The 25,517-nt window shown below is 55.8% G+C and overlaps 7 protein-coding genes across 7 annotated transcripts; 4 read left to right on the forward strand and 3 right to left on the reverse strand.

Moving 5' to 3' along the window:
• Positions 1 to 998: 998 nt before the first annotated feature.
• Positions 999 to 1,751, forward strand: COL26b_011606 (uncharacterized protein; the record flags this gene model as incomplete). Its single annotated transcript, XM_053184270.1, has 2 exons — positions 999 to 1,576; positions 1,628 to 1,751. 2 exons carry the CDS (start codon positions 999 to 1,001, stop codon positions 1,749 to 1,751), a joined length of 702 nt encoding a protein of 233 aa, XP_053031787.1.
• A 3,110-nt stretch (positions 1,752 to 4,861) lies between these two features.
• COL26b_011607 (uncharacterized protein) lies at positions 4,862 to 8,509 on the forward strand (the record flags this gene model as incomplete). The annotated part of the gene is made up of 4 exons (XM_053184271.1): positions 4,862 to 5,323; positions 5,373 to 7,082; positions 7,135 to 7,587; positions 7,637 to 8,509. 4 exons carry the CDS (start codon positions 4,862 to 4,864, stop codon positions 8,507 to 8,509), a joined length of 3,498 nt encoding a protein of 1,165 aa, XP_053031788.1.
• A 1,583-nt stretch (positions 8,510 to 10,092) lies between these two features.
• Positions 10,093 to 10,869, forward strand: COL26b_011608 (uncharacterized protein; the record flags this gene model as incomplete). Its single annotated transcript, XM_053184272.1, has 1 exon — positions 10,093 to 10,869. The coding sequence occupies one exon, from the start codon at positions 10,093 to 10,095 to the stop codon at positions 10,867 to 10,869; it is 777 nt and encodes a 258-aa protein (XP_053031789.1).
• A 469-nt stretch (positions 10,870 to 11,338) lies between these two features.
• Positions 11,339 to 13,034, reverse strand: COL26b_011609 (uncharacterized protein; the record flags this gene model as incomplete). Its single annotated transcript, XM_053184273.1, has 3 exons — positions 11,339 to 11,365; positions 11,428 to 12,714; positions 12,780 to 13,034. The coding sequence occupies 3 exons, from the start codon at positions 13,032 to 13,034 to the stop codon at positions 11,339 to 11,341; spliced, it is 1,569 nt and encodes a 522-aa protein (XP_053031790.1).
• A 398-nt stretch (positions 13,035 to 13,432) lies between these two features.
• On the reverse strand, positions 13,433 to 15,391 carry NOP7 (mRNA-binding ribosome synthesis protein nop7; the record flags this gene model as incomplete). The annotated part of the gene is made up of 1 exon (XM_053184274.1): positions 13,433 to 15,391. The coding sequence occupies one exon, from the start codon at positions 15,389 to 15,391 to the stop codon at positions 13,433 to 13,435; it is 1,959 nt and encodes a 652-aa protein (XP_053031791.1).
• Positions 15,392 to 15,919: 528 nt separating this feature from the next.
• On the forward strand, positions 15,920 to 17,308 carry COL26b_011611 (uncharacterized protein; the record flags this gene model as incomplete). The annotated part of the gene is made up of 3 exons (XM_053184275.1): positions 15,920 to 16,061; positions 16,119 to 16,386; positions 16,450 to 17,308. The coding sequence occupies 3 exons, from the start codon at positions 15,920 to 15,922 to the stop codon at positions 17,306 to 17,308; spliced, it is 1,269 nt and encodes a 422-aa protein (XP_053031792.1).
• A 295-nt stretch (positions 17,309 to 17,603) lies between these two features.
• On the reverse strand, positions 17,604 to 19,246 carry COL26b_011612 (uncharacterized protein; the record flags this gene model as incomplete). The annotated part of the gene is made up of 2 exons (XM_053184276.1): positions 17,604 to 18,757; positions 19,093 to 19,246. The coding sequence occupies 2 exons, from the start codon at positions 19,244 to 19,246 to the stop codon at positions 17,604 to 17,606; spliced, it is 1,308 nt and encodes a 435-aa protein (XP_053031793.1).
• Between the last annotated feature and the right edge of the window lie 6,271 nt (positions 19,247 to 25,517).

Consider the following 25,517-nt stretch of genomic DNA (forward strand, 5'->3'; position numbering starts at 1 on the left):
CGTTCCTCTCTTGCAACGCTCTCCCTGATGTGGTAACGGTCATCTTCATCCCACATGATCAGCCAGTGCCTCCCTTATTCCCGATCTTGTATTACGACGTGTTGGACTGTTAATTGAGGATTAATGAGTTATGTAAGCCGCGATATTGTTCTCGTCTTGGTTCTACTGCACGATGACTGAGCTTCTCTCACTCAACCACTGTCAAACCTTACCCCGATGACTCTTGGTTCTTGCTTTTCAAACTTCACTTTGCAGCCTAGTAACCATCTCCCACGGGCTTTCCCCGTCTTCGCTCAGTGAGTGAGCTGGTGCGTCGAACGTGAGTCGTGAACGTGAGGCAACTCACAGCGTCGCAGCCGACGTCGAAACATGCTTCTGTCTCATTGGGGCCCGATGAGATGGATGGCGGATGACAATCGGGACTGTGCCGCATGAATACTACTGAGACTGTTACTACCCGAAGTACAGCGCGACTCATGAAGTAGCATTCGGGGACTTGTTCTTGGGTTGCGATGGAGAGACTCATCTGATGTATGATATAGGACAAATACGACGTTGAGAGCTTCGCGCTAGATATCGCGGACCTCTTATTTTTCAATGTCAACTCGAATTCATTAATCCTGAATGACTTTCTAGCTGAATTTGGGAAGCTTTCACGCGACGGAGGGAAATGCCTCGTGAAGGTAATGGCTCACTTCGGTTCATCAACGGAAGCTGGACCCCATAACAACTCACATTTTCCAAAGATTCAGATGATATGGCATATACCAACAGCTTTTCCCATCTTGATTTCATCAATATACCTTCCTTTTCTGGTTGACAGTGCAAACATAGTTGACAAACGTTGATAGCTACGAATCCATGCAACCAACCGGCTCGCTTATCTCCCATCCTCCCAAAAGGATCACCCGCGCCTCAAACCAACGTCACACCTTCCCCTCCTCACCAACCTCACTCTGTCCTCCAAATCATCAAGTAACAAGTCACCCCGCCAAAACATGACCAAAATAACCATCCGCGACGCGTCCACCGCCGAAGATGACGTCGCCTTCATCGTCGCAGCCTTCGACTCGACCCTCGCGCCCCTCACGGCGCTCGGCAGCGGCGCGATGTGGGGCACCACGCCCTTCTCGCAGAAGGACGGCTTCGTGGAAGAAACAATCAAGGATGTGCGGACGTCGGAGAGGTATCAGGCCACGGGGGAGGGCGAGGAGGCGCTGAGGATTTTCGTGGCGGAGGCTGAGCTTGAGGATGGGACGGAGGCGGGGGCGGGGCTCCGGTGCCGGGAGGCTGGGGACGGGAGGCGGTATCTTCCTGTCGGGATGGCGATGGTGAGGGAGGGATGGGTTCCCGGTCATATGAAGAATCAGTTTCATGTGGAGAAGATCCGGGAGGAGTTGGAGGGGCGGAAGGATTTTGTTTATGTTGATGTTTTGATCTCTGATTTCAGGACGGGGGGGTTGAGGAAGGGTGCTGGCGAGGCGCTGCTTGGGTGGACTGGGAAGCATGCTGTTGAGAAAGGGTTGAAGGAGGTGTATCTTGATGCGTGGGCTGGTAATGGTGGAGGATTGGTGAGGTGAGTTTGGAGTTGGATGTCATGGCGAGATTCGTTGCTAATAGCAGACAGATTCTACGAGAAGAATGAATTCAGATTTGTTGCAGAGTTTGAGATGAAGAGATGTGATGACTCAATTTGGCCTGGGGCGCTTATGAAGATGAGTTGCGTTGATAGGGATGAATCCATCGTGTAATGGTAGCGAAGTAGGCTGGTTCTCTGCGAAAACTAGGAGTCTGCTACAGCTTCATACAACCGTAATCATCTCTAACTTGACTCCTCGAGCTTCAAGCTTCTCCAGTGTCTGACGAGGGTCGAACTCCCGCCATGTTTCGTCTCCGTCCTTTTCCAAAGTAAACGGCGACGGTCGCGACTTTCTTTTTGCTCCCAACCAGGAGGTAGTTCTTCCTCTAGACGAGGATCCTCCAAGGTGCGGCTGCCATCTGGTGCAACAAAATAGAGATCACCGTATTTGTCGAACATCCCTTTCCATCCATCTGGGAGGTGCCCGAGAATTGCTTCACCATGAGACAGGTGAGAAAAGTAGCAAGCTGCGATAACCCTATACTTCGAGTCCTCGACAGACCTCATGATAATGGAATACTGGCAGCCCAACACCACAAAGATCTCATCGCCGATATTGGCTGCACCAGTTCCTAGACCAAAATGACCATCTTTGGTAGCCAACACCGCTGCACTGGAAAGCAAATTGCTGATTTGCGTGAACAATTTCGGATCTATTGGGCCACGCATGGGGCTTGATGGAAAAGACTGCTCGCTGTCTCGCAGCAACTCTTTCACGTCCATCGTGGTAAACCTGCCGTTGTCGTAATTCTCCACCGCGCGCCCGCCACTTACTGAAGTCGCTAGCTCGTCCAACTTCGGGATGTCATGCGATTGAATGTCCCGAGGGAAAAGCTGACATGTCCAGGACTTGAACCTTTCTCGGATCACTTCCTGGTCGGGCTTGTTTGGCATTGACGTGGTCAACTCAGTAACGGTCCCACAATGAGTCGCCATCATCTTGACCATCTGGTTTGGCAAGAAATCCAAGACCACCTTCGTCTTTGAACCACTGCGTGCAATTACGTGTCTTAGTTCCAGGCTCATCGGCTTAGACAAGTCCGGGACCCAGCTTGGGGTGTCAGCCATCTCACACCGAAGGAGAAAGTCCAGCCTTGGGTGACGTCTGTAATATCCCAATGCCCAGTCGGTGTACACTTCTTTCGCAGTTTTCGTATAGTCGATGGGTATATCAAAGCCAGTCTGAAGACCAAGAACACCATAGATTTTATCGCGTGGATCTGCGCACTGGCAATTATCCACAGCTGATAAAACAAGATTATCCAAAGACTTTCTCGCCCAACCTTTGCAATATATTAAGTTCATCGTGTTTAAGAAAGTCGTAGTCATTCCAGGCTTTTGAGTTGCCTTTACGACAGTCGCGTCCCACTCCAACTTGAGTTTGAGATATGCAATGGCAGAGCAGAATCTTGACCAAAGCAACCGGTGCCTTCCGCTCGTAAGCAAAGCCGAATCATTCGCCAGGGTTATTTCCTGTCTGACCCAGAGTCTCGTGAACCATGGCAGGCTCAGTAGATTACCGACACATTGCCAATCGTGCCTATCCAATGGCACAAGAAAGTCTGGTTGCAAGTAGGTTTTGTCCATTCCCTCGTGGATATAACAAATAGCCCTGTCGACATCGTAGCCAACGTGGGACCCGAACTCGTCAAGTATATGCAATGCACGTGCAACTTGTCCGTTATCTGGAGCAAGCCAGACAACAACCCTATCCGCGTGGCGATATATATCCGCCATGCGCTGGACTTGAGCAGCTCGTTCGGCCAGGTCATGCTGGTTGATGCAGACGGCATCGCACCAGATGATTCGAGATTCAGACGTGCTGCGAAGGTCACGGAGAGCTGAGGCCAAGTTTTGTCCGATGTGTAGCAAATGTTTCCTCGTGGTACCTATGGTGCGCCTCCATGATCTGGATCTCAGCCCAAGGTTTGCTTGCGCAAGAAGAGAGCTGCCAACCAATGTCAGCGTTTCTGGATCATCTTGGTTTCCCCATGCATATGAAATCGCCTCGTATGTCGGCAGAGCGTGCGGCGGATCGAACTCGCAATGCTCGAGCCGCCCCCATAATGGGTCGTCGAACTTTCCAGGGAGGAGCTTGAGTATTCGAAATTGGCTATGGCCCAGAGGCTTGTACTGGTATCGGGCCATCGTGATACTCGGTGTGATGCCATCAATGATGACTCACAAATGTTTAAAGGCCTTCAGACAAAAGATGATAGAGACAACGATTGATATGGGAACGTGGAATAAATGAAGAGCGCGACAGCCTGATTTAATCTAGGTAAGCAGGGGAGATGCTGTCGGACAGCCCATTCATCCCTTGCTGGGCGTCAACTGCAGCCAGCAAACTGGACGGAAACGTGATCGAGTATATGAGGCAAATTTCTATCCCCTTAACGTCCGAGACATGCTCTTTGTAGTTCCCGCTCGAAACCAGCCAGTCAAAGTATGAGGTTAGAAGTATTCTATTCTACTCAAATGGCTGCTTTCGTCTGCAAAAGTCTGGCGAGTGAAGGTATATGGAGACGCTAAAAGGAGCATGTCTCGGGCGTTAAGGATATGGGAGCATTTGTGCTTGGCAACCACTTTGATATGATTACCGGGCATCACTTTGGGAGCTGCGCCTTGCATCTGTACCACATGAGGCGCATTTGCGACGATGAGGAAACCGGCGATTGGCTCCATCTTCACGCGACGTGCTAGGGCACATGTACTAAGATACGTGCAATCAAGAGGAATCCGCCTCGCTCAAAATAGTGCGATTGTGACTCTGTGGGCAGACAGTGGTGTTCGTACAACCGAGACATGGAGACATGGAGGGACAACATTGATCAGGCGCGCAAGTCAGCACGAACTGGTGGTCATGGCCTTCCTCGGTGAACGCCCCCGGCCTCGGTGAGCCGTCCAAAGAGGAAAAAGAGGAGAATAACAAGACAGGCGGGAGCGGGTCGAGGTGTTGCCCGGGTGACGGGACCTTCCGGCGACCAATTGCAGAGCTTCCCCACACTTAGCGCGCATGTTGTATTTACTTTACCCTGGCACCTGTCAACACCACCCACACACAACCTCCGACATTCAATACATCATCCACACGCCGCAATCCTTCTCTCTTCCAGCAAGTTCCCAGAAGTCTTGCAAGTTTCAGTACACACACATGCCGCGTTGATTTCTTCGTTTTCTACCAACAGCCAACATTAACTTCACCACACAACTCATCACACCATGAGCTCCAGACGGGAGCTGACGAGGACGGCCTCGTCGAACCTCCGCACCGCCGCCGCCAGTCGCACGAGCGTGCGCCCGACGACGACCAGAACCTCCAACCTGCGCTACCAGAGTGGCCCTTCAAAAATCGACAGGAGCCGCGCGACCTCGCCTGCAGAGTCTGTCGCGTCCACAGCCACGACCGCGACGAAGCGCAAGGAGCGCGACTACGAGTACGAGGCACCCGGCGGTGGGACCAACATCAGCGTCGTCGTGAGATGCAGAGGCCGCAATGAGCGCGAGGTTCGCGAGAACAGCGCCCAGGTCGTCCGCGCAGACGGCGCGAAGGGCGAGAACATTGAATTGTCCCTCGGCGCCAACGCCCTCAGCAACAAGACATACAACTTTGACCGCGTCTTCTCCGCCGCGGCGGACCAGACTATGGTCTTCGATGATGTCGTCAAGCCTATCCTAGAGGAGGTACGTAGTGAAGTTCCATGCTTTCATTACCATACTGACATCATTGGAGATGCTTGCCGGCTTCAACTGCACTATTTTCGCCTACGGCCAGACGGGCACTGGCAAGACCTATACCATGTCAGGTGACATGACCGAGACTCTGGGCCTCTTGAACGACAACGCCGGCATTATCCCAAGAGTCCTTCACGCCCTCTTCAACAAACTCGAGGTCGACGATACAGAGAGCTGCGTCAAGTGCTCTTTCATTGAGCTGTACAATGAAGAGCTCCGCGATCTGATCTCCGTCGAAGAGGACCGCCACAAGCTTAAGATCTACGACGACACATCAAGGAGGGGTCATGCAACCACAGTCGTCCAGGGCATGGAGGAGAGGCACATCAAGACCGCGTCCGAGGGTATCAAGGTTCTTCAGGGTGGAAGCTTGAGGCGTGAGGTCGCAGCCACCAACTGCAACGATCTCAGTAGTCGAAGTCACACTGTATTCACCATTACCGCCTACGTCCGCAAGAAGGGCGAAGATGGAGAGGAGGACTACGTCAGTGCCGGCAAGCTGAACTTGGTCGATCTGGCCGGTAGCGAAAACATTCAGCGATCTGGTGCCGAGAACAAGCGCGCCGCTGAGGCAGGCTTGATTAACAAGAGTCTTTTGACCCTCGGCCGAGTCATCAACGCTCTCGTCGACCGAAGCCAGCACATCCCCTACAGAGAGTCCAAGCTCACTCGACTTCTTCAAGACTCTCTTGGTGGACGCACAAAGACGTGCATCATTGCAACGATTTCGCCTGCAAAGAGCAACCTCGAAGAAACGATTTCCACACTCGACTATGCTTTCCGCGCCAAAAACATTCGCAACAAGCCGCAGCTTAACGCCATGATCAACAAGAAGATGCTGCTTAGGGACTTCGCAACGGAGATCGAGAGGCTGAAGAGCGAGCTGATTACTACTCGGCAGCGCAACGGTGTCTACCTCTCCAACGAGTCCTACGAGGAGATGACTGCGCAAAGCGAGTCGCGACGCATTGTTGTGGAGGAGCAGGCGGCCAAGATGGAGACTCTCGAAAACAACTTGAAGAACAAGGTCCAAGAACTCTTTGCTCTTACGTCGAGCTTCATGGGCCTGAAAAAGGATCATGAGGGCACCAAGGCCGAGCTTGATGAGACACAGGGCGTTCTCGACCAGACGGAGCTTGTTCTGGCGGCTACGCGCAAGAGCCTCTCTGAGGAGACGCACATTCGCAAGGCCCACCAAGAGACCGAAGAGAAGCTGGCCGAGGTCGGTGGCGAGTTGATTGCCACTCTGCAAAAGACTGTCAGCGACGTTGACGGACTCCGAGCCAAGAACAAGCGCAAGTCTGACCTTCAGTTCATCAACCGCAGCGCCTGGGGCACTGCGCAAGCCGAGGTCTCTGAGGTGACCAGCATTGTTGAGCAGAGAGTCCAGAGCTTCCAGAAGAAGCAGCGGGAGAACATCTCGGGGGTTTCTGAGCGCATGAACGCCTTCGTCAGCGAGGAGTTGAAGAAGCTGTCCGATACTCAGAAGTTCTTGGATGAGCAGCTGGAGTCGTTCACCGAGTCAAGGAGGGAGCTCCTGGAGCAGAAGGAGAAGTCCAAGGATGAGATGGACGACGTCCTTGAGGAGATCAAGGTTGTTCGTGACCACGTCAAGGAGCGAGTAGGCGACAGCCTGCAGGCGATTGCCGGTGCTGCCGAGCGCATCGCTGCGGACGTTCTCAGTGAGCTGGACACCTTCCACAGCCAGGTAAATAAAACATGCAGTCACCATTCGGAACAATTTGCTAACATCTTTGCAGCTCCACTCTTCATACAGCTCTCTGGGCAAGGAGTTCAAGGGCATTTTTGAGGACCTCATGAAGCACATTACCGAGCAGCGAAGTGAATCTGATAGACTCAGACAGCAGCTCCAAGCCGCCACCAACACCGTTGTTGAGCAGAATGCCAACATCTCTGATCAGATGCAACAGGTGTTGGAAGACGAGAGGAAGCAAGCTGCGCAAGACCGCCAGAACCTGCTCGCTCAGATCACTACTCTCATCAACGCACAGGCCGAGACTCAGGAGACTCGCCTGGCTGAGAGGACTTCTCAGCTGCAGCGTAGTGTCCTGGACTCGAATGTGGTTCTACTGGATAGCGTCACCCAGTACTCTGAGGACATGGACATCTGGGACTCCAAGGAGGGCCAACTTCTGGAGGATGTTGCCAAGTCCCGTGACACGATGAAGAACAAGTTGAAGGATGACTGGAATGTGAGTAGCCTTGTCCCCTCAACAGCACATCACAAACTGACAAACGTAGACCGCAAACGATCACAGCACCGCTATCCAGGAGACCACGAAGTCGGTCCACGCCGAGACCGTCCGTGTTGTCGACGAACAGCTCAAGGACCTGGACGTCCAGATGGAGTCTTTGGATGCGTTCGTCACCCGCGCCCGCTCCGAGAACGCGTCGCACCACGAGAAGCACGGCGAGTCTATGGAGGGCTTGTCATCAACCGTCGAGCAGTCCTTTGGCAACATCTCCAACCACTTCAAGGTCACCTTCGACCGCGTCAAGGACCTCGGTGAGGAGATGGAGACCGAGACTGATGAGATGCAAGACGGCCTGGAGCCGCTCACTCAGGAGCTGTGCAAGCCGTTGAGCAACCTCCGCAAGGACATCGAGTCGACCAACATCAAGGAGTACCAGCCCACCGGCGCGACCCCCATGAAGATGCAGTACCAGTACCCAACCAACCTCCCCCGGACCGAAGCGCACGAAGCCCTCCTGGCCAACATGAAGGACGAATCCACCCCGACCAAGCCAGTCAGCGAGTCGATGGTCTTTTCGGACATTGACAACCCGGACCCCCACCGCTCGCCGCCGGCGCGCCAGTCGACCCGTATGTCGACCCTCAGCATGATTTCGGAGATGCCCCCTTTTACAATGAGTCTGCGGGAAGTCAACCCTAACACGACTAGCAACCTTACCTTCGACCCCTCGGCGAGCATAATGTCCATCAACGAGAACACGGCCCCGCTCCTCTTCAACAAGCGTACCTCGACCAGGTTCCAGGGCAAGGGCCCGCGCAAGCAGACTAGCTTGCTCCCCATCGAAGGACGGGAGAACGTGCCTCCGTCATCGTTCTCTCAGAGCCTGGGACCTCGCAGGAAGAGCCCCCGTTTGAACTGAGCGGATGATACTATGGATAAGGCAACTGGCTGTTTTGGGGAAATTGGTGTTTTTGGTATGGCAGGGTTTGTCACTGGTTGAACTGTACAGATAACAATCGCGGGTGTTTGGATGGCGGATTGGGCTTTTTGTGTTTTTGGGTGTAGGCTTATTGGTATTCTTGATACCCTTGACTTCTTTTGAGGATGTTACATTTGAAAACAACGTTTCTGTTACTGCAATGGATTGTTTGCCTCTCCATGAACGTCTATGCTTGTTGACAATTGAAGTCTGTTCTGATCATTTACCCAAGTTCTGAGATTCGATGGTAATGGTTCGTAACTGACGGTCTCATCTGATGATGAGCGTTGAACACGGAGACAACCTGATTTTAGTGAAGCATGATTCATTAACAGCGATGGGGAAGACGTTCATTTGATTCCTGGTCGTCGTCTGTGATTTATTGTGTATTTGAATACTATGTGGTTGATGCTGCGTTGACCTAGGATGACTCGAACGGTGGCTGAGTATCTTGAATGATGATCAGGCTGCGGATGGCTTCGGTTGTTTAAAAGGGAAGGGCTTCAGCACCTTATTTGAGGCCAGAATCAGTGTCGTTTCTGTCCTCTTTTCGCACTGATCTCACATGTGTCCTCACATCTGTGTCGCTCATGGACCAGTGTGGTCACTGAGTCTATCGAAGTCGATGACATCTACGTTTCATTCTTTATCTTCTCTGTCTTCTGTGTATTTTCATGGATAAGTAGCCAGCAATGACATGGAAAAAAGAAGCGTTGATCTAGATTGTGGAACAAGATCATTGGTAGCGGCGCTTATACGTCTCAGAAAACACAAACATGTTGAGAGGGGATGGGCAGCTAATATATTGTTGACAAACTGATTTTTTTTGCGGCAAATGCGATCAATTTATAGAACAGTGTTCACTCAAAACAGAGTAGCAGCTCAGTCGTTTCGCAGCAATCTTGAGTAGTCTGCTGCAAACGACGGCGATTACAAGAATGGCTGCCGTAGTTGAACGCAATATAGACAGAACTAGAAAAGTTGTGATACTCGACAGCCTCGTTGATGAAGAACTATCCTTAGCACCTGAGAAAGGATCCAAGTGACTGGCGTGGTAAAAAAGAACCTAATCCGATGAGCTCCATTAACAACAGCAGCGTTGTGTGATTCAACGAAGCTCCGCGATGTGGTGTTGTCATACGTCCCGTCCGCACTTAAAAGACAAATGCCAAAATGAGCGGATTGAATCCCGACCTGGTCAAGAACAGTGCCAACGTAGCCATAGACTTCACAGAGACCGAATTTGAGGTAAACCGGATGCAGAAGGAAACATGTCCTCGTAGAGATCCGCTGTCACCAGAGGGTGGTGACATCTGACGGGCCATCGCCTCCCCGCTCGTCATCCACGCCCTTGAGGAGTCGCCTCCAAGTCTACGTCAGTCCGTCGACGTTAATCGTATAAAAGCATCCAGTACTATATCTCTTACCCACTTTCCTCTTGAGATCATTTTCGTTTTTACAACCACGTCAGGTTTCATTTTGAAAAAATACCACAACTATACCCATCATTGCTGCCTCTCAAAATGACATATCCCGACCTGACATCCTTCAAAGCTCTCTCCTTCGACTGCTACGGCACCCTCATACAATGGGAGCAAGGCCTCCACTCAGCCCTCACCCCAATCTCCTCTCGCCTTCCCTTCAACACCCCCGAGGCTGAGAACCCAGTCCTCCTCCTGCAGCGCTTTGACACCCTCTCCGCAAAGCTCCAAGTTGCCGAACCAGAGCTGCGTTACAACATCAACCTCTCCCGCTCCTTCGTCACCCTTGCCTCCGAGCTCAAAGTCTCCGTCTCCGACGAAGAGGTCGAGAAATTCGGAACCTTGCCGGGGACGTGGCCGCCCTTCCCCGACACCAACGCGGGGCTGGAGATACTGAAGAAGCACTACAAGCTCATCATCCTCTCCAACATTGACGCGGACAACATCGCTGGGTCCGTGAAGCAGTTCAGCCCGGTGGAGTTCGATGGCGTGTACATCGCGCAGGAGATTGGGAGTTACAAGCCGTCGCACCGCAACTTTGAGTATCTGTTCAAGCACGCCAAGGAGGAGTTGGGCGTTGATCGGGAGAAGGGGGACCTGCTTCATGTCGCGAGGAGTCTGACGGCTGATCATGTGCCGTCGAAGGAGCTGGGCTTGAGGAGCGTGTGGATCTCGAGAGGCGGGGAAACGAAGGAGGGAGAGGGTGTTGGCGGGGATTATGAGAGGTTGAAGGGGGATGTTGGGTTTGAGTGGCGGTTTGACACGATCGGTGACTTTGCCAAAGAAGTGGACAGGCAGTTTCGGGAGAAGTCTGGGTGATCTTATGATCCCGCCATGTAGAACAGGCGTAGTTCAACGAAGCATTTCCCAAGAGCGTGTCAGTAATAATCAGTTGCCTTCATTACTTTGGGTATACCATGTCTCTCATGTCTCTCACGCACCCCCTCAGGAAGAATCCCAAAACGACTCCTCACCTCCAGCACTACCCTCGTCACCGCTCTGCAGCCTCCTGCCCCGATAATGCCTCTTACGCTTCCTCATCCCCGTGTCTTCCGCCCTCCATCCCTTCCTAGCCCGGATAGGCTTCAAGAACCCATCAACATGCACCGCCCCAAACATCTCATTCTCACTCTCGACATCATCCACATCAACCGCCTGGCCAGGATGTACCCTCGCCACATGCCTCTGCAAGTTCGCCTTCCTCCCGAACCCCTCCGCCGCCCTCTCACACCCCGCAACAGGACAAAAGAACAGTCCCACCGACGACGACCGCGACGCACTCCGCCTCCTACTCCCCGCCCTCGCCTCGGAATCGCTAGGCGCAATACTCTCCCTCCCACGGCTGCGCGCCCGCCTCTTTCGGCCCCGGGCATCCACACGATCCCCCTCGTCTTCCGAGCTCGACAACGAAACCGCGCGGTGGCGCCGCATCCCGGGGAGATAGCGCGTCCTCTGCGGCTTCGATCTCTTAGACGCCGGCCCTTCGACGAGAGTCTGCATGTCCATCCCCTGCCCGAACAGATCCGCGCACCGCTGCGCCGCGCGCGCGACGACCTCCGGTTTGAAGCCCGAGATGGACGCCGCGCCGAGGACGTCGCTCCAGTCGCGCAGGCCCCAGTTGCCGAGCATCGCCTCGCGCGCTTTAGTGCGAGCTTCCATGCGTGCTTCGGGGGGCAGGTCGCGCTTTTTGCGGGGAGATCTGGCGGGGGATTTCGGTGTTGGACGGCGCTTTTCAGGGCTCATGTCTTCGTCGTCGGCGTCGTTTTCATGTATGGCCGCAATATTATCCATGTTGGCGTTATTATCCTCCGCATCAGACGCGGCTGGAATCTTCTTCTTCTGCGCCCTCGCAATCCGAATCACCATCTCCCTCTCCGTCTCCCCCGGCAACGGCGTCTGGACCTTCCTCGGGCGTCCCTTTCCCCTCTTGCCAGAGGCGCTGCGCTCCGGCTCCGGCGTGCGCGGTTCCGGTGTGCGCGGCGCCTGACTCCGCGACCGGCTTCGCTTCCCACCCTTCCTCGACGGCGTGCGCGATCGAGACCGCCGGGAGACGGCGCTGTCGGAGCCCTCCGCGTCGGAGAGATCTGTCGCCGAGGCGGAGGAGTCGGTCATGTAGCTCAGGCCCGCCAGACGGGCGTTGTGCAGGGTCGTCAGGGTGTTGTCCATCACGGTCAGGATGTGTCTGACGGACGGGCGGAGGAGGTTTGCCGAGAGGTCGTCGTTGGCGGAGACGACTGCTTCGTACGTCTTTGTTCGTTGATTCTGCGGCTGTTTCTCAGCAGGTTCAGGTTGTGGCTCATCTTCCGCGGGTGGTTTGAAGTCGTCCTCGTCGTCTGAGGTGACGCCGGACATCGTTGCCGCCGATTGCGACGTTGCGGCGGCGGCATGCTGTGCAGCGGCCTCTTTCCGCTTGTACTTTTCCTGCCGTTGGTAGAAGCGTTCTTTGGCCTGCCTTAGAATCGTGGCCGTGAGCTCGTCCTCCAGGGCGGTGCTGGGCATCTGAGGCGCATTGGACCGGATCGTGAACTCATCGTCCTCGTCATGCGTCTGCTTCAGGAAGTCGTCGCCGGGTACCGTCTGCGTGTTCATAGGCCAGGCAGTCCACGGGTTTGGCGGGCGCCAGTCGCTAGCATCCACAATCTCCTCAAGCGGTCTATCCGCGTCCTGTGAAATTTGAATCAGCAGCTGGTTGGTAGCTTGGAAGGCGCCGTCGGTGTACTGCCACTCACCTCTGCGTCAGGCTCTGCTGCACCCCCCCGGGTCTCACGGTTTTTCAGCGCAAACGCATTGTACAAGTGAACCGACAGGTCGCGGTTGCGGACTTCTTCGAGCGATTTGTAAGTGAGGCGCTCCTCCTGCGTGTAGACGTGCCAAGTCGCTTTGCTGCCCTTCCAGCGGTTGGGTCTGGTCTCGTACAGTTCTTCCGAATCGATTGAGCGGATCTCATCGGTGTCGAGGTCCCACTGTTCCTCGTTGGCCGTCATGATGGCATGTCATAGGACAAAGCAAGAACTTTTAATCAGATGCCATTTAGGTATAGGTTTTATCTTTGGCGATGACAGGAAAGTGTGTTTTGCAGGCAGGACCGTTAATCGCAAGTGTATAAAAGTGAGGTGAAGAAGGGAAAAAGTTGGGCCCGCCCACATCACACCGAAGCTCACCGAAAATCAAGCAAAGTTCTCTCACAGCAAGGCAACAACTCGCACCATACAACTAGGCATCATCAGAAGCGCTTTATTTCATGTCAGAGTCACAAATGCAAGAGCAGTCAAATGTATATCAAGCAATTTCAATTCTTTTCCCAACACCACAATTATGGTATAACGAACGCCAACTACATACAGTCTACATCAGGAAAAAAACAAGAAACTGATTCTTTTTTTTACGCCTTCGCCTTCTTGTTGAGCTGCTTCTCCAGCTTTCTCCTCTTGGACCTCAGCTTCTCGTCCTCGGCGCTCTTCTTGTTATTAGTGTACTGCATCTGCTCAAACAGCTTCCTCTTCTTCTTGCTGAGCATGCCCTTGGCGCGCTCAATGTCCTCGGCCTCCTCGGCCACCTTCTTGGCGTGCGCCTTGCGCGCCGCCTCCTTCTTGGTCTTGGGCTTCGTCTCCCTGCGCTTGACGCTGCCGCCGGCGAGCTCGGCCTCGAGCTCGATCTGGCGCTGCACCTCCTCGTCGTCGGACAGCTCCTCGTCCTCGTCCGCAGAGGCGGCCTCGTCGTCATCGTCACTCTCCTCTTCCTCGTCCTCGGATCCGGCAACGTCCATGTCGTTGTCGGCATCCTCCTCGTCGACGTCCATCTCGCCGTCGTCCTCGCTCTCGGCAAGGGCCTCGCCTTCGGGCTCCTGCTCTTCGAGAGGGATGGTGGGGTCGTAGGCGCCCTGGACCTGTCTGACAAAAGGGCTGAGATGGGGAGGCAGCTGCGCGCCGGGGGCATACTGGTCCGCGGGCTTCAGCTCCTCGTCGTTGACGCTGTCCCAGACCCATTGAGGCTGGACGTATATCCTGCCGGGGATGCGCTGGTTGGGCGCGAGCTTCTGGGCTGTCTGGTTGTCTTCTCCATCGCCTCCCTCGTTTTGCGCAGCGTAGATCTGGGGACGGTCGACAATCTGGTGGGTGATGGTGGGGTCGCGCTCGTTGGTCGTGAAGGCGCCCTCGCCGAGGACGGCGTCCCAGCCGATGCGCTTGCAGCCGAAGGAGCGCAGGAGGAACTCGAGAGGTTGTCTCGGGGTCTCACGGGAGAGGAAGAAGGTGCAGTTGGCGAAGAGCTTGCCACGGTCGGAGCTGGAGTACTCGGGCTGGGGGAGGACGTCGCCACCGGGGGCAGCGGGCTCGAACTTGTCGATGGCGTCGGTGGACTCCTCGGTAGACTCGGCCTTCTCCTCCGTCTTCTCGTCGTCGACGTCGGTGTCCTTGAGCTTCTTGATAACCTTGTTCACGGCAGCCTGCGTCTTGGGGTCGACGTGGTGCTCCTCTCCGTTGGCGATCTGCTTCTGCTCGGCGACAGCGCGATTCTGGCCCTCGATAGTGAAGGCGCCGAGCTCCGCAGACTTGTCGTCCATGTTTTTGTCGAACTTGGGAGGGTACTTGAGGCCGATTGAGGTGTACAGGCGGAAGTTGATGAACCCCAGGAGGGTCATGTAGAACTCGACGAAGGTGCCCATGATGCGGAAATCGACATCGCCAACAACCCTCTGGTTAAACTTGTAAGGGACCAGCCACAAGACATCCTCGCCCTGAATGTTCGCCTGGTAGTAGATGCCCTTGATCGACAGGAAAGACTTGGTGACGGCCTGCGAAACGATCAGGTAGTGCTGGAACTCGAGCGTCAGGCGCTCGCAGCGCGCAATCATCTTGGCCGGGACAGACGAGGACGAAGGCAGGTTGGCGAACAGAAAGAGCATGGAAAGGCAGTCGTCGAGATCGCGAATGGCGTCGACAAAGGTAGGGTAGCGCTCGCGGATGACGTGGTCGAGGGTGTATCTCGGCTTGCCCGTCTCCTCGGGGCGGGCGGCGTTCTTCTCGAGCCTCTTCGCATCGCCGACATCGCCACGGCCGAGGGCGCGCGAGATCTTCTTCTCGAGGGCCTTCTGGTCGCGGAACTTCTGGAGCAGCGGCTCGTGCAGGAGGTACTGGATGTCCTTGGCGTAGTAGAAGGTGGTGGAGGCGGTGGAGGACTTGGAGACCTTCTTCTTGCTGCGCGGCTCGCGAGGGTAGATTCCCTTCCAGATGCAGAGCTTGCGGAAATCAGGCAGGCTGATCTGCAGCTTGCGGATGGCCTGGTTTCTGGTAACGTAGTTCTTGGCCGCTCCGGCCTGTCCCTTCTTCTTGATCCTGGGCATCTTGGCGGTTGGTGGTCGTCAAAGTTGGGTGGGAAAAGAAAAAGGGTGGTGGTGGTGGTTGGACGGTTCAGAAGCTATCAAAACTTCCTGTCGCAGCGGGGCACCAGTTCTCGACTCTCTGAACTTTTTTTCCATTGATTTTTTTCTGCCGGGAGTTCACCGCCTTGATAAGATCTAGGGAGGGACTAGCGCAGATCCAGAAGGATGCTCATTGGGCGCTGCTATCTAATCGGTGGAACGGCCCCAGCTCCAGGGGTTCAACCCACTAATACCAGGGCGACCGCGCTGAAACCGAGGCCGTCATTCGCTGAGCGCGCAGCGGACCAGCGCCCCGGACCAGCCAGGTGTCATCCCCGTCCCATCCAATTGTCCATCCCGACTCACAGCTCCCGTTCGGCTTGTCATCCGCGAACCTCAAGCTCCGCGCGCCGCCGCATCGTCACCACGCGCAACACCCCCTCGGCCCCTCTCTTCCACCGCCCTTCCGCCTCCCTCCGGGTCATGGACTGAACAATGACTGCCGGCACAATGAATCAGGGAGGCAACAAGACGGGCGTCTACGCCGCAGCAGCTGCGCTGCGTCTGCTGCTCTTCGTTGCGTTCCCCGGTCTGCCTGACCTGCTTACCGGCCGTGTCGAGATCTCGACTCCCGTCACGAGCTTCAAGAGACGTAGGTCCCCCTCTATTTGCGTCTATACTTCACTTGCTGACCCTGCCCCGTGTACAGTTCAAGAAGGCCTCTTCCTCTACAACCACAACGTCTCCCCGTACGACGGCGGCGTCTACCACCAAGCGCCCCTCTTCCTCCCCGTCTTCTCCCTCCTCCCGGACCCGAAGTCCTTCCCCATCTTCACCTACATCCTCTACATCCTCTTCGACATCCTGAGCGCCGATGCTCTCTCCAAGATCGCAGACTCAGGCGAGGCCGGGACCTCGCGTCTCTTCACCTCCCCGCGCCGCGGCAAGCGTTGGAGCGGCCTCGTCGTCGCATCACTGTAAGCCAACCTCCCCCCCTATCCCCTCTCACCAGCCCTCCCCGCTGACCATTCTCCCTCCAGCTACCTCTTCAACCCCTTCACGATAGCAACCTGCATCGGCCGCTCCACCTCCATCTTCTCAACCTGCGCAATCCTCCACGCCATCGCGAAAGCCATCTCCGGCGCCCCCCTCGGCGCAATGGTCGCCCTCTCCTTCGCGACCTACCTCTCAATGTACCCCCTCCTCCTCCTCCCGCCGCTGCTCCTCCTCGCCTACGACCGCCAGGACCCCGCTCGCCGGATCGCCTCGACCTCGCACTTCGCCCTCGCAAACACAGGCGTCGTCGCCGCCGTCCTCGGCGCCCTCTTCCTCATGTCCTTCCTCCTCACCGGCGCCTCCTGGGAGTTACTCTCCAGCACCTACGGCGCCCAGCTCACCCTCAACGACCTGACCCCCAACGTCGGCCTGTGGTGGTACTTCTTCATCGAGATGTTCGACTCCTTCCGCTCCTTCTTCCTCGCCGTCTTCTGGCTCCACCTCTCGAGCTACGTCCTGCCCCTGACCATCCGCATCCGCTCCCAGCCCCTCGTCGTCCTCACCCTCCTGCTGGGCATCTTCGCCATCTTCAAGCCCTACCCCTCCATCGCCGACACGAGCCTCTTCCTCGCGATGCTGCCGCTCTTCCGCCACATCTTCCCCCTCATGCGCTACACCTTCGTCGGTGCCGCGACAATCATGTACGCCTCCTTCCTCGGCCCGGCGTTCTACCACCTGTGGATCTACGCCGGCAGCGGCAACGCGAATTTCTTCTACGCCATCACGCTTGTTTGGAGTCTGGGCCAGAGTCTGCTCGTCAGCGACCTGACGTTTGCGGTGCTGCGCGACGAGTGGGAGGTGGAGCGGCCCGACATGGTGGGCAAGGAGATCCGACAGATCTAGGCTGTAAGAGTGGACTTCCTTTGATGTCCTCCTGTTAGAGATACATGTATGAGATACATGTATGTGTACGATTGTTTTCTGGGACTGCATTGGTAGCATTAAAAGGCCGGTTTACGGACGGAAAACGACGACCTGTCTACGTAATCGGGACAGCATTATACAGTTTTATGTCATGAGACTCATTGATGCCTCTATCGTATCCTCTATCATACTTTTGAGTTGCGTTTTATGCCCTTTTACCGGGCCTTATGGCCTAACCGAACCGAAACCCATCCATAGCCACACCACCCATGCCTTAATCGACACTCAGCTCCTGCTCAACCACCCTGTGCTCATCCCCGCCTCCCCATCCCGTAGCCGGACTCGCCCTCGGCGCATCCGCAAGTCCAAACGAGAAATCCAACATAGCGCCCAGCTCCCCAAACCGCCGCAGGCCGCCCTTCTCCGCATCCCACACCATCGTCCGCGCGCCCCACGGCGGCAGACTGCGGTACGTCCACACCCCGTACGCGATCGCCGTCCCCGCGACCAGCACGCCGCCCGCAAGCGCAACCGTCCTCCGGTCCGCGACGCCCGCGGCCTTCGTCTCCGCGCGGCGGCGCCAATCGCCGAGGTAGAACTCGCCCAGGTTCGGCGTGTGCTGGACGACGGTGTCAAGCAGCCGCGCGGCGGTGCGGAGGGCCGAGGGCGGGGCGGAAGCCCATGGGAGGGCGCCGGGGCGGGCGAGGCATTCCTCGCGCAGGCAGCGGACCATCTCGTTCATGTGGGGGAACTTCTTTGCGAAGATGGAGAGGAGCCAGGCCTCGGGGGCGGCGACGGCTTGCACGAGCACGAGGTGCCCGAAGACGAGGCAGTCGAGAGATGTCGGGGCGTCGCCGCCGAAGAAGCGCATCTTCTCGCCTTTGGTGCGCTCCCCCTTTGCCCGCTGCTCCTCCAGCGGGGCGAGCGCGTCGACGGTGACGGCGTGCAGCCTGATCCCCCTCGCCGTGCGCGCCCTCATCTCCTCCATGACGCTCTTCTGTCCGCTCACGGGGAGGTGCTTCATTGCGCGGTCCAGCGTGCCCTGCCCCGATGAGCCGGCCTTGATACCGCCGTCTTCGTCAGCGTCATCGTCGTCCTCCCCGAGGCTGCCGAACCCGAGGTGAGCGCTACGAGCCTCGGCCCCTTGACGAAGCAAGACCGGGACGGTCCAGCTCAGGGGGAACCCGAGGATCTGGCTGAGGGCGGGGCGCGTGACGGCGGCCCAGTTGTCGTGGTCGGCGTAGAGGTAGGCGTCGAGCAGGGGCGCGAGGTGTGCGTCGACGTGCGCAGCGAGGGCGAGGGCGTCAGCGCGCTCGGACGGCGTCAGGCGGGAGTCGAGGTTGAGGGAGTGAGTGGTGCGCAGGTGGGATACGATGGAGGCGTAGCCCGTCACCCAGACGCCGTTTGCGTGGAGGGCCGGCAGGCGGTCTACAGGGTGGCCGTTAGCTTCTGGCCGTTTCGTTTCGTGCTGTTTCCTTTCTGCATTGTTTGCGTGGTGCCTGGGTTTCTTTGTCTGGATATGGGCAGTTGTTTGGGGTTCTTTGTCTGCAGGGCTGTTGTGGACACGAGGTCGCGTGGGTTCAACGGTGTAAGCCTCGTGAGGCTCCGCTGGTAAGGGGACTTGGCCTCGTGAGGGTAGAGGGGTGAGTGTGAAAAGCGTGGGATGAACGGGGCGTGGAAGGGAAGAGTGACGCGGATGTTGATGTGAGTCAGGGTAGGAGGGTGTTGGTGTAAGTGAGATACAAGCGTCACTTGTCACTTACTTGATGTGTCGACGGCAGGGTCGTTGCTCGGGACAAGACGCCATTCGGAGCTTGGGAGAGCGGTGTGAAGGTATGCGATGGCGGCGAGGCACTCGGCGTCGACGGAGGGGAGACCGAAAGCCGGGCCCCAAACGTGGAGTTCTAGAGGCTCCATCGTGATGGTGTGTGTGAGTGACGTGAGGCGCGTGTGCGTGAGTGAGCCGTGAGAATGAATGAGTGACGGGGGCCACTACCAGGGGAATGCACCGGCCGAGCGCTTAATCCCAGGTATCCAATTCACGCTGACTGGGGCTCCCTCAAGACCCTGATCACCAAGATGGGTAGCGTCCTAAGCGCCAGGGAGGAAATGATTGGGCTCGAGAATGACGGTGAATTGACGATGGAGGCGTCAAAGCTTGCCCGATGAGTCAACAGTCAGGCACTCACTCTGACGAGACGAATGGCAGATCAGCGCTTGTTTCGAAGAATCCAGCGTTTCGGCACGCCGTCGACAGAACACGGACTTCCTTCAGTGATGATCGTGACGTTTACAATGGGCGCGACAGAAAAACAGGGTCCTTCTTCGTCCATCCGCTGACGCAGCAGGCGCCGATGATCACCCCTGTCCGAGCTCTGAACGAAACGTGAAGTTGCGATCCACGAGGAATGAGGCACGTGACGATAAGGCGATAAGGTTGCCGCCGACAGGTAGATCTTGCTTTGCTTTCTCGGTTCGTCGGGTTGATCAGACGGGGGTCGTGGTGTTGGTGGAACCCAGCAAGAGACACTGGAGAGTGGGGAAAAAAGAACGGCTTTCCATATTTGGACAGACCTGCTGCCATCTGCAACGCAACATACATTACCTTCGGTACACTAAAGCAACCGCACCACACCCCTGACGATCCGGTTCAAACGTCAAGGGAAGGGGCGGAAAAAGAGGCCTTCCTCTCTAATGAAGTCCAAAACACGCCGGCCGTGGCGACGCTTTCAGAACGGCAAGATCATCGGGCCACGTTGAGGCAACTGACGGGCGCGCATCCCGTCCTCCACGAACCGACAACATTTTCCGTTCCTGCATAAACGGCGGCCTCTTTAGGAAGTTTGACCTAAACGCTCTGCTTCCAATTCAAAGAACCCAGAAAGTCTCCACGAGATTAAAGACTTTGTTGATGCGTGGTCGTACACGCATTGCACACGCCCAGCATCTTTTCGCCACTGGCGCCAGGAACCAACGACAGCGGCATGCAATCTAATTCCGTCTGAATTTCAGACGCACTAGAAACGAACAAACGGGGTGGGAAAACAGATTTGACGACGTGACGCCACCCGCGCAGAGGCAACGTTGAAGAACACCGCCCCTGTTTCACACAGATTCAAACACACGGCTCGTCAAGTGGGGGGGGGTCTTCGATACAGCAGCTGTTGGTCGCGGAATTTTCTCCACGGGTAGCGGCTTAATCAATCTGGTTACCCTTTCTGGGGAAGCACCGATCAAAGGTGTCACTTTGATGGCTCGGGGACAAGGGAGAGAGAGAGGGATGAACCTCAATCGGACAGGTTCAATTGGACTCGTCTCACCCGTCTCTGGGCGTGGATACAGATAAACGACAGTCCTTAGCTGTGCTAACCAAGCCACTGCCCCCATCTCCTCTCTCTCGCGCCCACCTCACGAAAGGGAGAGATGGTTCTTTAACTCGTCCCGTAGTATAGGTAACCGAGTAGACGGCACTTTGAAGCCTCGCTCGCACAGCCGTTCGTGGCGGCCCCCCGATTTAGATTACGACGTACACGCCATACTGCTAGCAACGTGCGGCAGTAAAAAGGGGGATAAATCAAGAAAGGGGGTAAATAACGTTTTGGACGACGACGACGACAGCAGCTGAGCTCTACTAAACAGCTACGAATGCACTACAGATACACTACTTGCACCTTCGCATCGTGGCGGGTGGATCCCTCCCATCCCATCCCATCCCATCAATCCACGTCCACGACTCCTCGCGCGTTGCCGCACCACGTTGACGGGTTCCGCCCATGGCGGCTCCGTACCGGGCGGCGGCGACGGCGCGGCGCAGCGAGTTGAAGAATAAAAAAACGGAGCCCACCAATGCAGCTATTGCTGCGTGTATGCATGCTACTGCACTGCACTCTCCCTCTGCTGAAGCCGCAATTTAATTTCACCGTCATGCGATTCGTCTTTGCCTTCGCTACGGTCTTAGCTCCTATGCGCCGTTACGGGGGAAAAGAGGGAGAGAGACCCTTTCTGTAAACGACAGACGACGGCGTCAACAAGACACGTCTGTGTACCACGAACCGACTACTTTAGCAACACTAGCAATTTAGGGGTCCAAATTTGATGGGGGCGTGTGTGAGACTTGACTTTCTCTCATCCCTTGGATTATTCCCCTTTTTTGCCATTTACCCTCTAGATGCGTTTCGTCTGTCCGTTTCGGCTCCCTCTGAGCCTCAATTCTTACCGACGGACACCGAAATGGTAAAGTGCAGCAAAACAAAAAGAAACAAGGGGTCATTGGGGTCCTTTTCTTCAGTAGGTTGTTAAGCCTACACCCATCGAAACGGAGAGCTAAGGTGGAGGAGGGGGGAGCAAGAAGAACCGCCGCCGAAATATTTGGCGAGAGTGATGCTGGTTACATGCGCATCGTGGGGTCCTTATTTTTCTTCTTTCTGTTCCCTTTTGGGTCTCTTGGGGGCTTTCTTCAGCTGGGGGTGTGGGCAAGGCCACGGCCAAGGCAAGGCAAGGTAACGATAACGGAGAATGTTGTAATTGCTACACAATGAGCGGTTGCGGTGTGTGTTGCTCTTCAGCTCGGCCTGGGCAGCGAGTGTGGGCACACACCAAGTTCCAACACCGGAAGAGAAAAAAAATCGCAAACGGAATCTCGGAGGCGACGGAAACTCATCAAGCCCCCGACGATACCTACCTTACCTACATCATACACCCACCGAGAAAAAACCATTAAATCCAACAGCCGCGCATCGCGGGCCTTGTCGCCGCCGCCCGCATGCTGACCAAAGCCGAGGGAACAACACCAGCAACAACATCCACCCCCCGGTAAATCGCCAAGCTTTTCCTGTCCCTCCCGGCCCGGCCCCCCTCTCCCAATGTGTACGAACATGTGTGGTGTTTGTCTGGCGTGCCCTGCCAAAACCCTTGCTTACGCGAGATGAGCACGATGCCAATGTGCCCTCGCCGCCTCGCCGAAGAAACCTGTGAGAGAATTCGAGTGAGTACGCCAAAGGGGGAAAAAAAAAAAAAGGGAAAAAGGGCCCGCGGCAAATGCCAAATCCATCCCAATACTACCCGCTTTGCTCGTCGCTACGGCTCTGCCCGTCATGCGCCCTACCCGCTCTCCCAACCGTCCAACCCACCCTTGCTTGCCTGCTTGCTTGCGCTTTCACGCCGTTGGCGCAACCACTCTCGTGTCTCCGTCTCCATCTCCTGCCCGAGGTTTTTTTCTGTCAACGTCGCGAGGGAGGAAGACCGAGGACGGGTAAAGATCTCAGATGATCTTCCCTTTTACCCACACACACTGCACACCGCACACGCACACGCACGCACTTGCACCCCCCCTTCGGTATCGATTCGCCAGACCGGCGGTATCAAGTTGACGATGACGCATGACGCTACCCGGTCTGCCACTCTGCCAGTCTGCTCTTCTTTTGCCGTAAACACGCCAGATTGTCCGTGGAGCAGCAGCAGCAGCAGCACCACACCGTGATAATCGTCATGTATGAACCATGACCAGCCCGCAATGTGATTGTGATGCCGAAAGTTGGGCGTCTGCGACGAGTAAGTCGCGGAAATCAAGCCGTCGTGTGGAGTTTGCCAGCGTCCTACCCCGGCCTGCCGGCCCCCCCCCCCCCCCAGAGCCGATGTTCGATAAACAGCAACGGTCATTGTCCGTGGTTACGGTCGTGCTGTCGTGCTTGCGTGATGGGCGATGGGTGATAACCTTGGATCGTGCGGTTCGGGTCGGTTATGCGTGGCCTACCTAACCCAGTCGCCCTCCATCCCTCCCCCCCTCAAACCCCGGGACCCAAAGGAAAAGTCAGCAACAGAAACCTGCAGATAGGGCTCTCACAGAACGAGGGAGAGAGGAAAATCAAACAATAACACCGCAAAGCAAAGCAAAAAGAAAAATGGCGGTCGGCCAATTGGGCCGCTGCGACGTTGCCAACAACCATGCGCATGGCCCCCATGTAGCTCTCTGTAGCCGTAGCCGTAGCCCGCAGGCGCACCACCACCCCCAAAAAGATGCTGCAGGTGTGTGTTAGCTCAGGCAGGCTGAGGGATTGAAGAGGGGGAAACACACGAGATTTGATTGATCGGCCCTGGGAGATTCAGGAACCCCGCGTCTGGGCCCGGTGTTCGTTGCGGCAGGCACGGAGGCTGGGAGGCTGGGGGACGCTGCTTGTCTGGAATCTGGCATGAGAGTCGAATGGTTCGCTCGCGCCATCTGTTGTCTCACAACAGCGAGGGGGGCTCGCTTCCCGTCTGGCAAGTCGCCCAAGAGGAGCGAGCCGCACGTGTTTACCCCATGGGCATATCAGACGCTGACAGGTTTCCTAGTTGCTTGTCGAGGTCAGAGCTCATTTTTCTTCACAAGGCGACGAGGAGCGGAGTAGTCATGTTGGTTTGGATGAATTATGTGTGGTATTATGAAAACTTTCTCTCATCTAGATTGTGGTCTTTGATGTAGTAGAAATGTGAAAGAACTCCGAATCTTTCCCCCAGATTTTTTTGATGCAAAACCCAAAAAGAGAACTTTCGCTCGTTACTTTCCGTCGAATCCATCCGTCTCTCTGAGAAAGGGAAGGGGGGTATCGGCGACGACAAAGTGGAAAAGAAATAAAAACTGAAAGGGGCTTCTGTGAAATCCTTCCCTCCCGAGTTGCCCCGTTACAATGCTGATGTCTATTAATACATGATGGTTGATGATGATGATGATGATGATGATGATGAGGGATGACGTTTCAAGTTGTATCCTGGTCCCGTGATGATGCTTCGCTCGTTCCGTTGGTAGGTCATTGATTAAAAGATTGGTTGTGGTTGTGGTGGTACAATGGTTGTAGTAGAGAGTTGGTTGGAATATTGCTCAGAGGCAATCAATGACGAAGCCAAGGTAGAAGAGAAGCGATTCTGTGACCGGCACGAAAAGAGGGTAGGAAGAAGAGGTAGAGAAGGGCGTTGCCCACTCAGGAGACGAGCTGCGACCTCGTGATCGCGGCGGACGTTATCGTGATGCAGAAGTGGTGGTTGTCAGCCCTCGAGAGGGAGGGGTCGGCTGCATTAGTCCGGCGCGGTTCAAATCGAAGGCCGCTGAGAGAGAAGTTGGAATTCCTCCGTCCGAGTGGGTGTGGGTGGTGTGGGTTTGTGGTTGTAGGTGGTGGTCGACCATGCATGGCCAGCACATGGAGATGGCGTGCATATCCGAAGAGATGTTTGGTAATCCTGATTTTCCATGCGGGCTGCCAGAATGGGCCGGCTTGTTGAAGAGGTGGTGGTTATGTTCGTTCGCAATCGATGTCCTGACGTGCGGGTGGAAGTCCCGACTGTTCGACTGCGAAGACACCGGTGGTTTGTTGTACTCATTGCTCTAGTAAGCTAGTTGAGTGTTCCGAAAGACAAGAGAAGTCGTCATTGTCGGGTTGGTTGCGAGGCTGTCGCCGCCCAGGCAACTCTTTAACCTCTGGTGGGCAGAGGGGGAAGAGGGCGCTGAGGCGGGGGGCCGGGGCAGGGAGGAAGTTGCGAGGGGCGCTGAGCAGGCATGTTGAAGTCGAGAGCGGAGGAAGCCATAAAGCTGGTGGTGATGGTTGTTGGTGGCTGTGGTTGGTAAGGCTGTCTAAGTGAAGCCTTGGTGTTGTTGTGGTGGTGGTTGCGAAGAAGCCGTTGAGGAGAGACAAAGAGTCTTGTTTGGTAGATGGAAGGTCTTGAGAGGTTATATGTAAAGTAAACGGTTTGGTTTGGCTTGCGAGAAGAGTCGTCTGGATTGGTGATGGTCGATGGTGATCTGGTTGAGATTCTGCGACAGACGATGCTAGGGGGGGAGTCGGGTGCCTTATGTATCTACGGATGCGGCCATGGGGAGGACATTTTGGCTGGCGGTGCCTGTTTGCAGAGCGAGCTGTCCGAGACTCTGCAATTTTGGAACAGCCAGAAACCTTGCAAGGGTTAGCCCAGCTTGACCTTGGATCGGGCACTGGTGTCTCTCTTGGAGCGGACCGGGGGGGAGGGGGGGTGCGAGGGCGGTGGGTGTCCAGGGGTCGGAAAGGGGGGGTGTTGTGTGGTGTGTGGTTAAAGTGAAGGTGAAGAAAGGAATTCTGCTTCTTGGTGCAAAATACCGTCGGGGACGAAATACGTCAGTACTTTGGCCCCTTGTACCTGACACTGACACTGCCAAATTTAAAGCTTGCCCTGGGGCGAGCGT

Source organism: Colletotrichum chrysophilum (genome assembly GCF_026319265.1).
Source record: "Colletotrichum chrysophilum strain AFK26 chromosome Unknown scaffold_145, whole genome shotgun sequence".
NCBI lineage: Eukaryota > Fungi > Ascomycota > Sordariomycetes > Glomerellales > Glomerellaceae > Colletotrichum > Colletotrichum chrysophilum.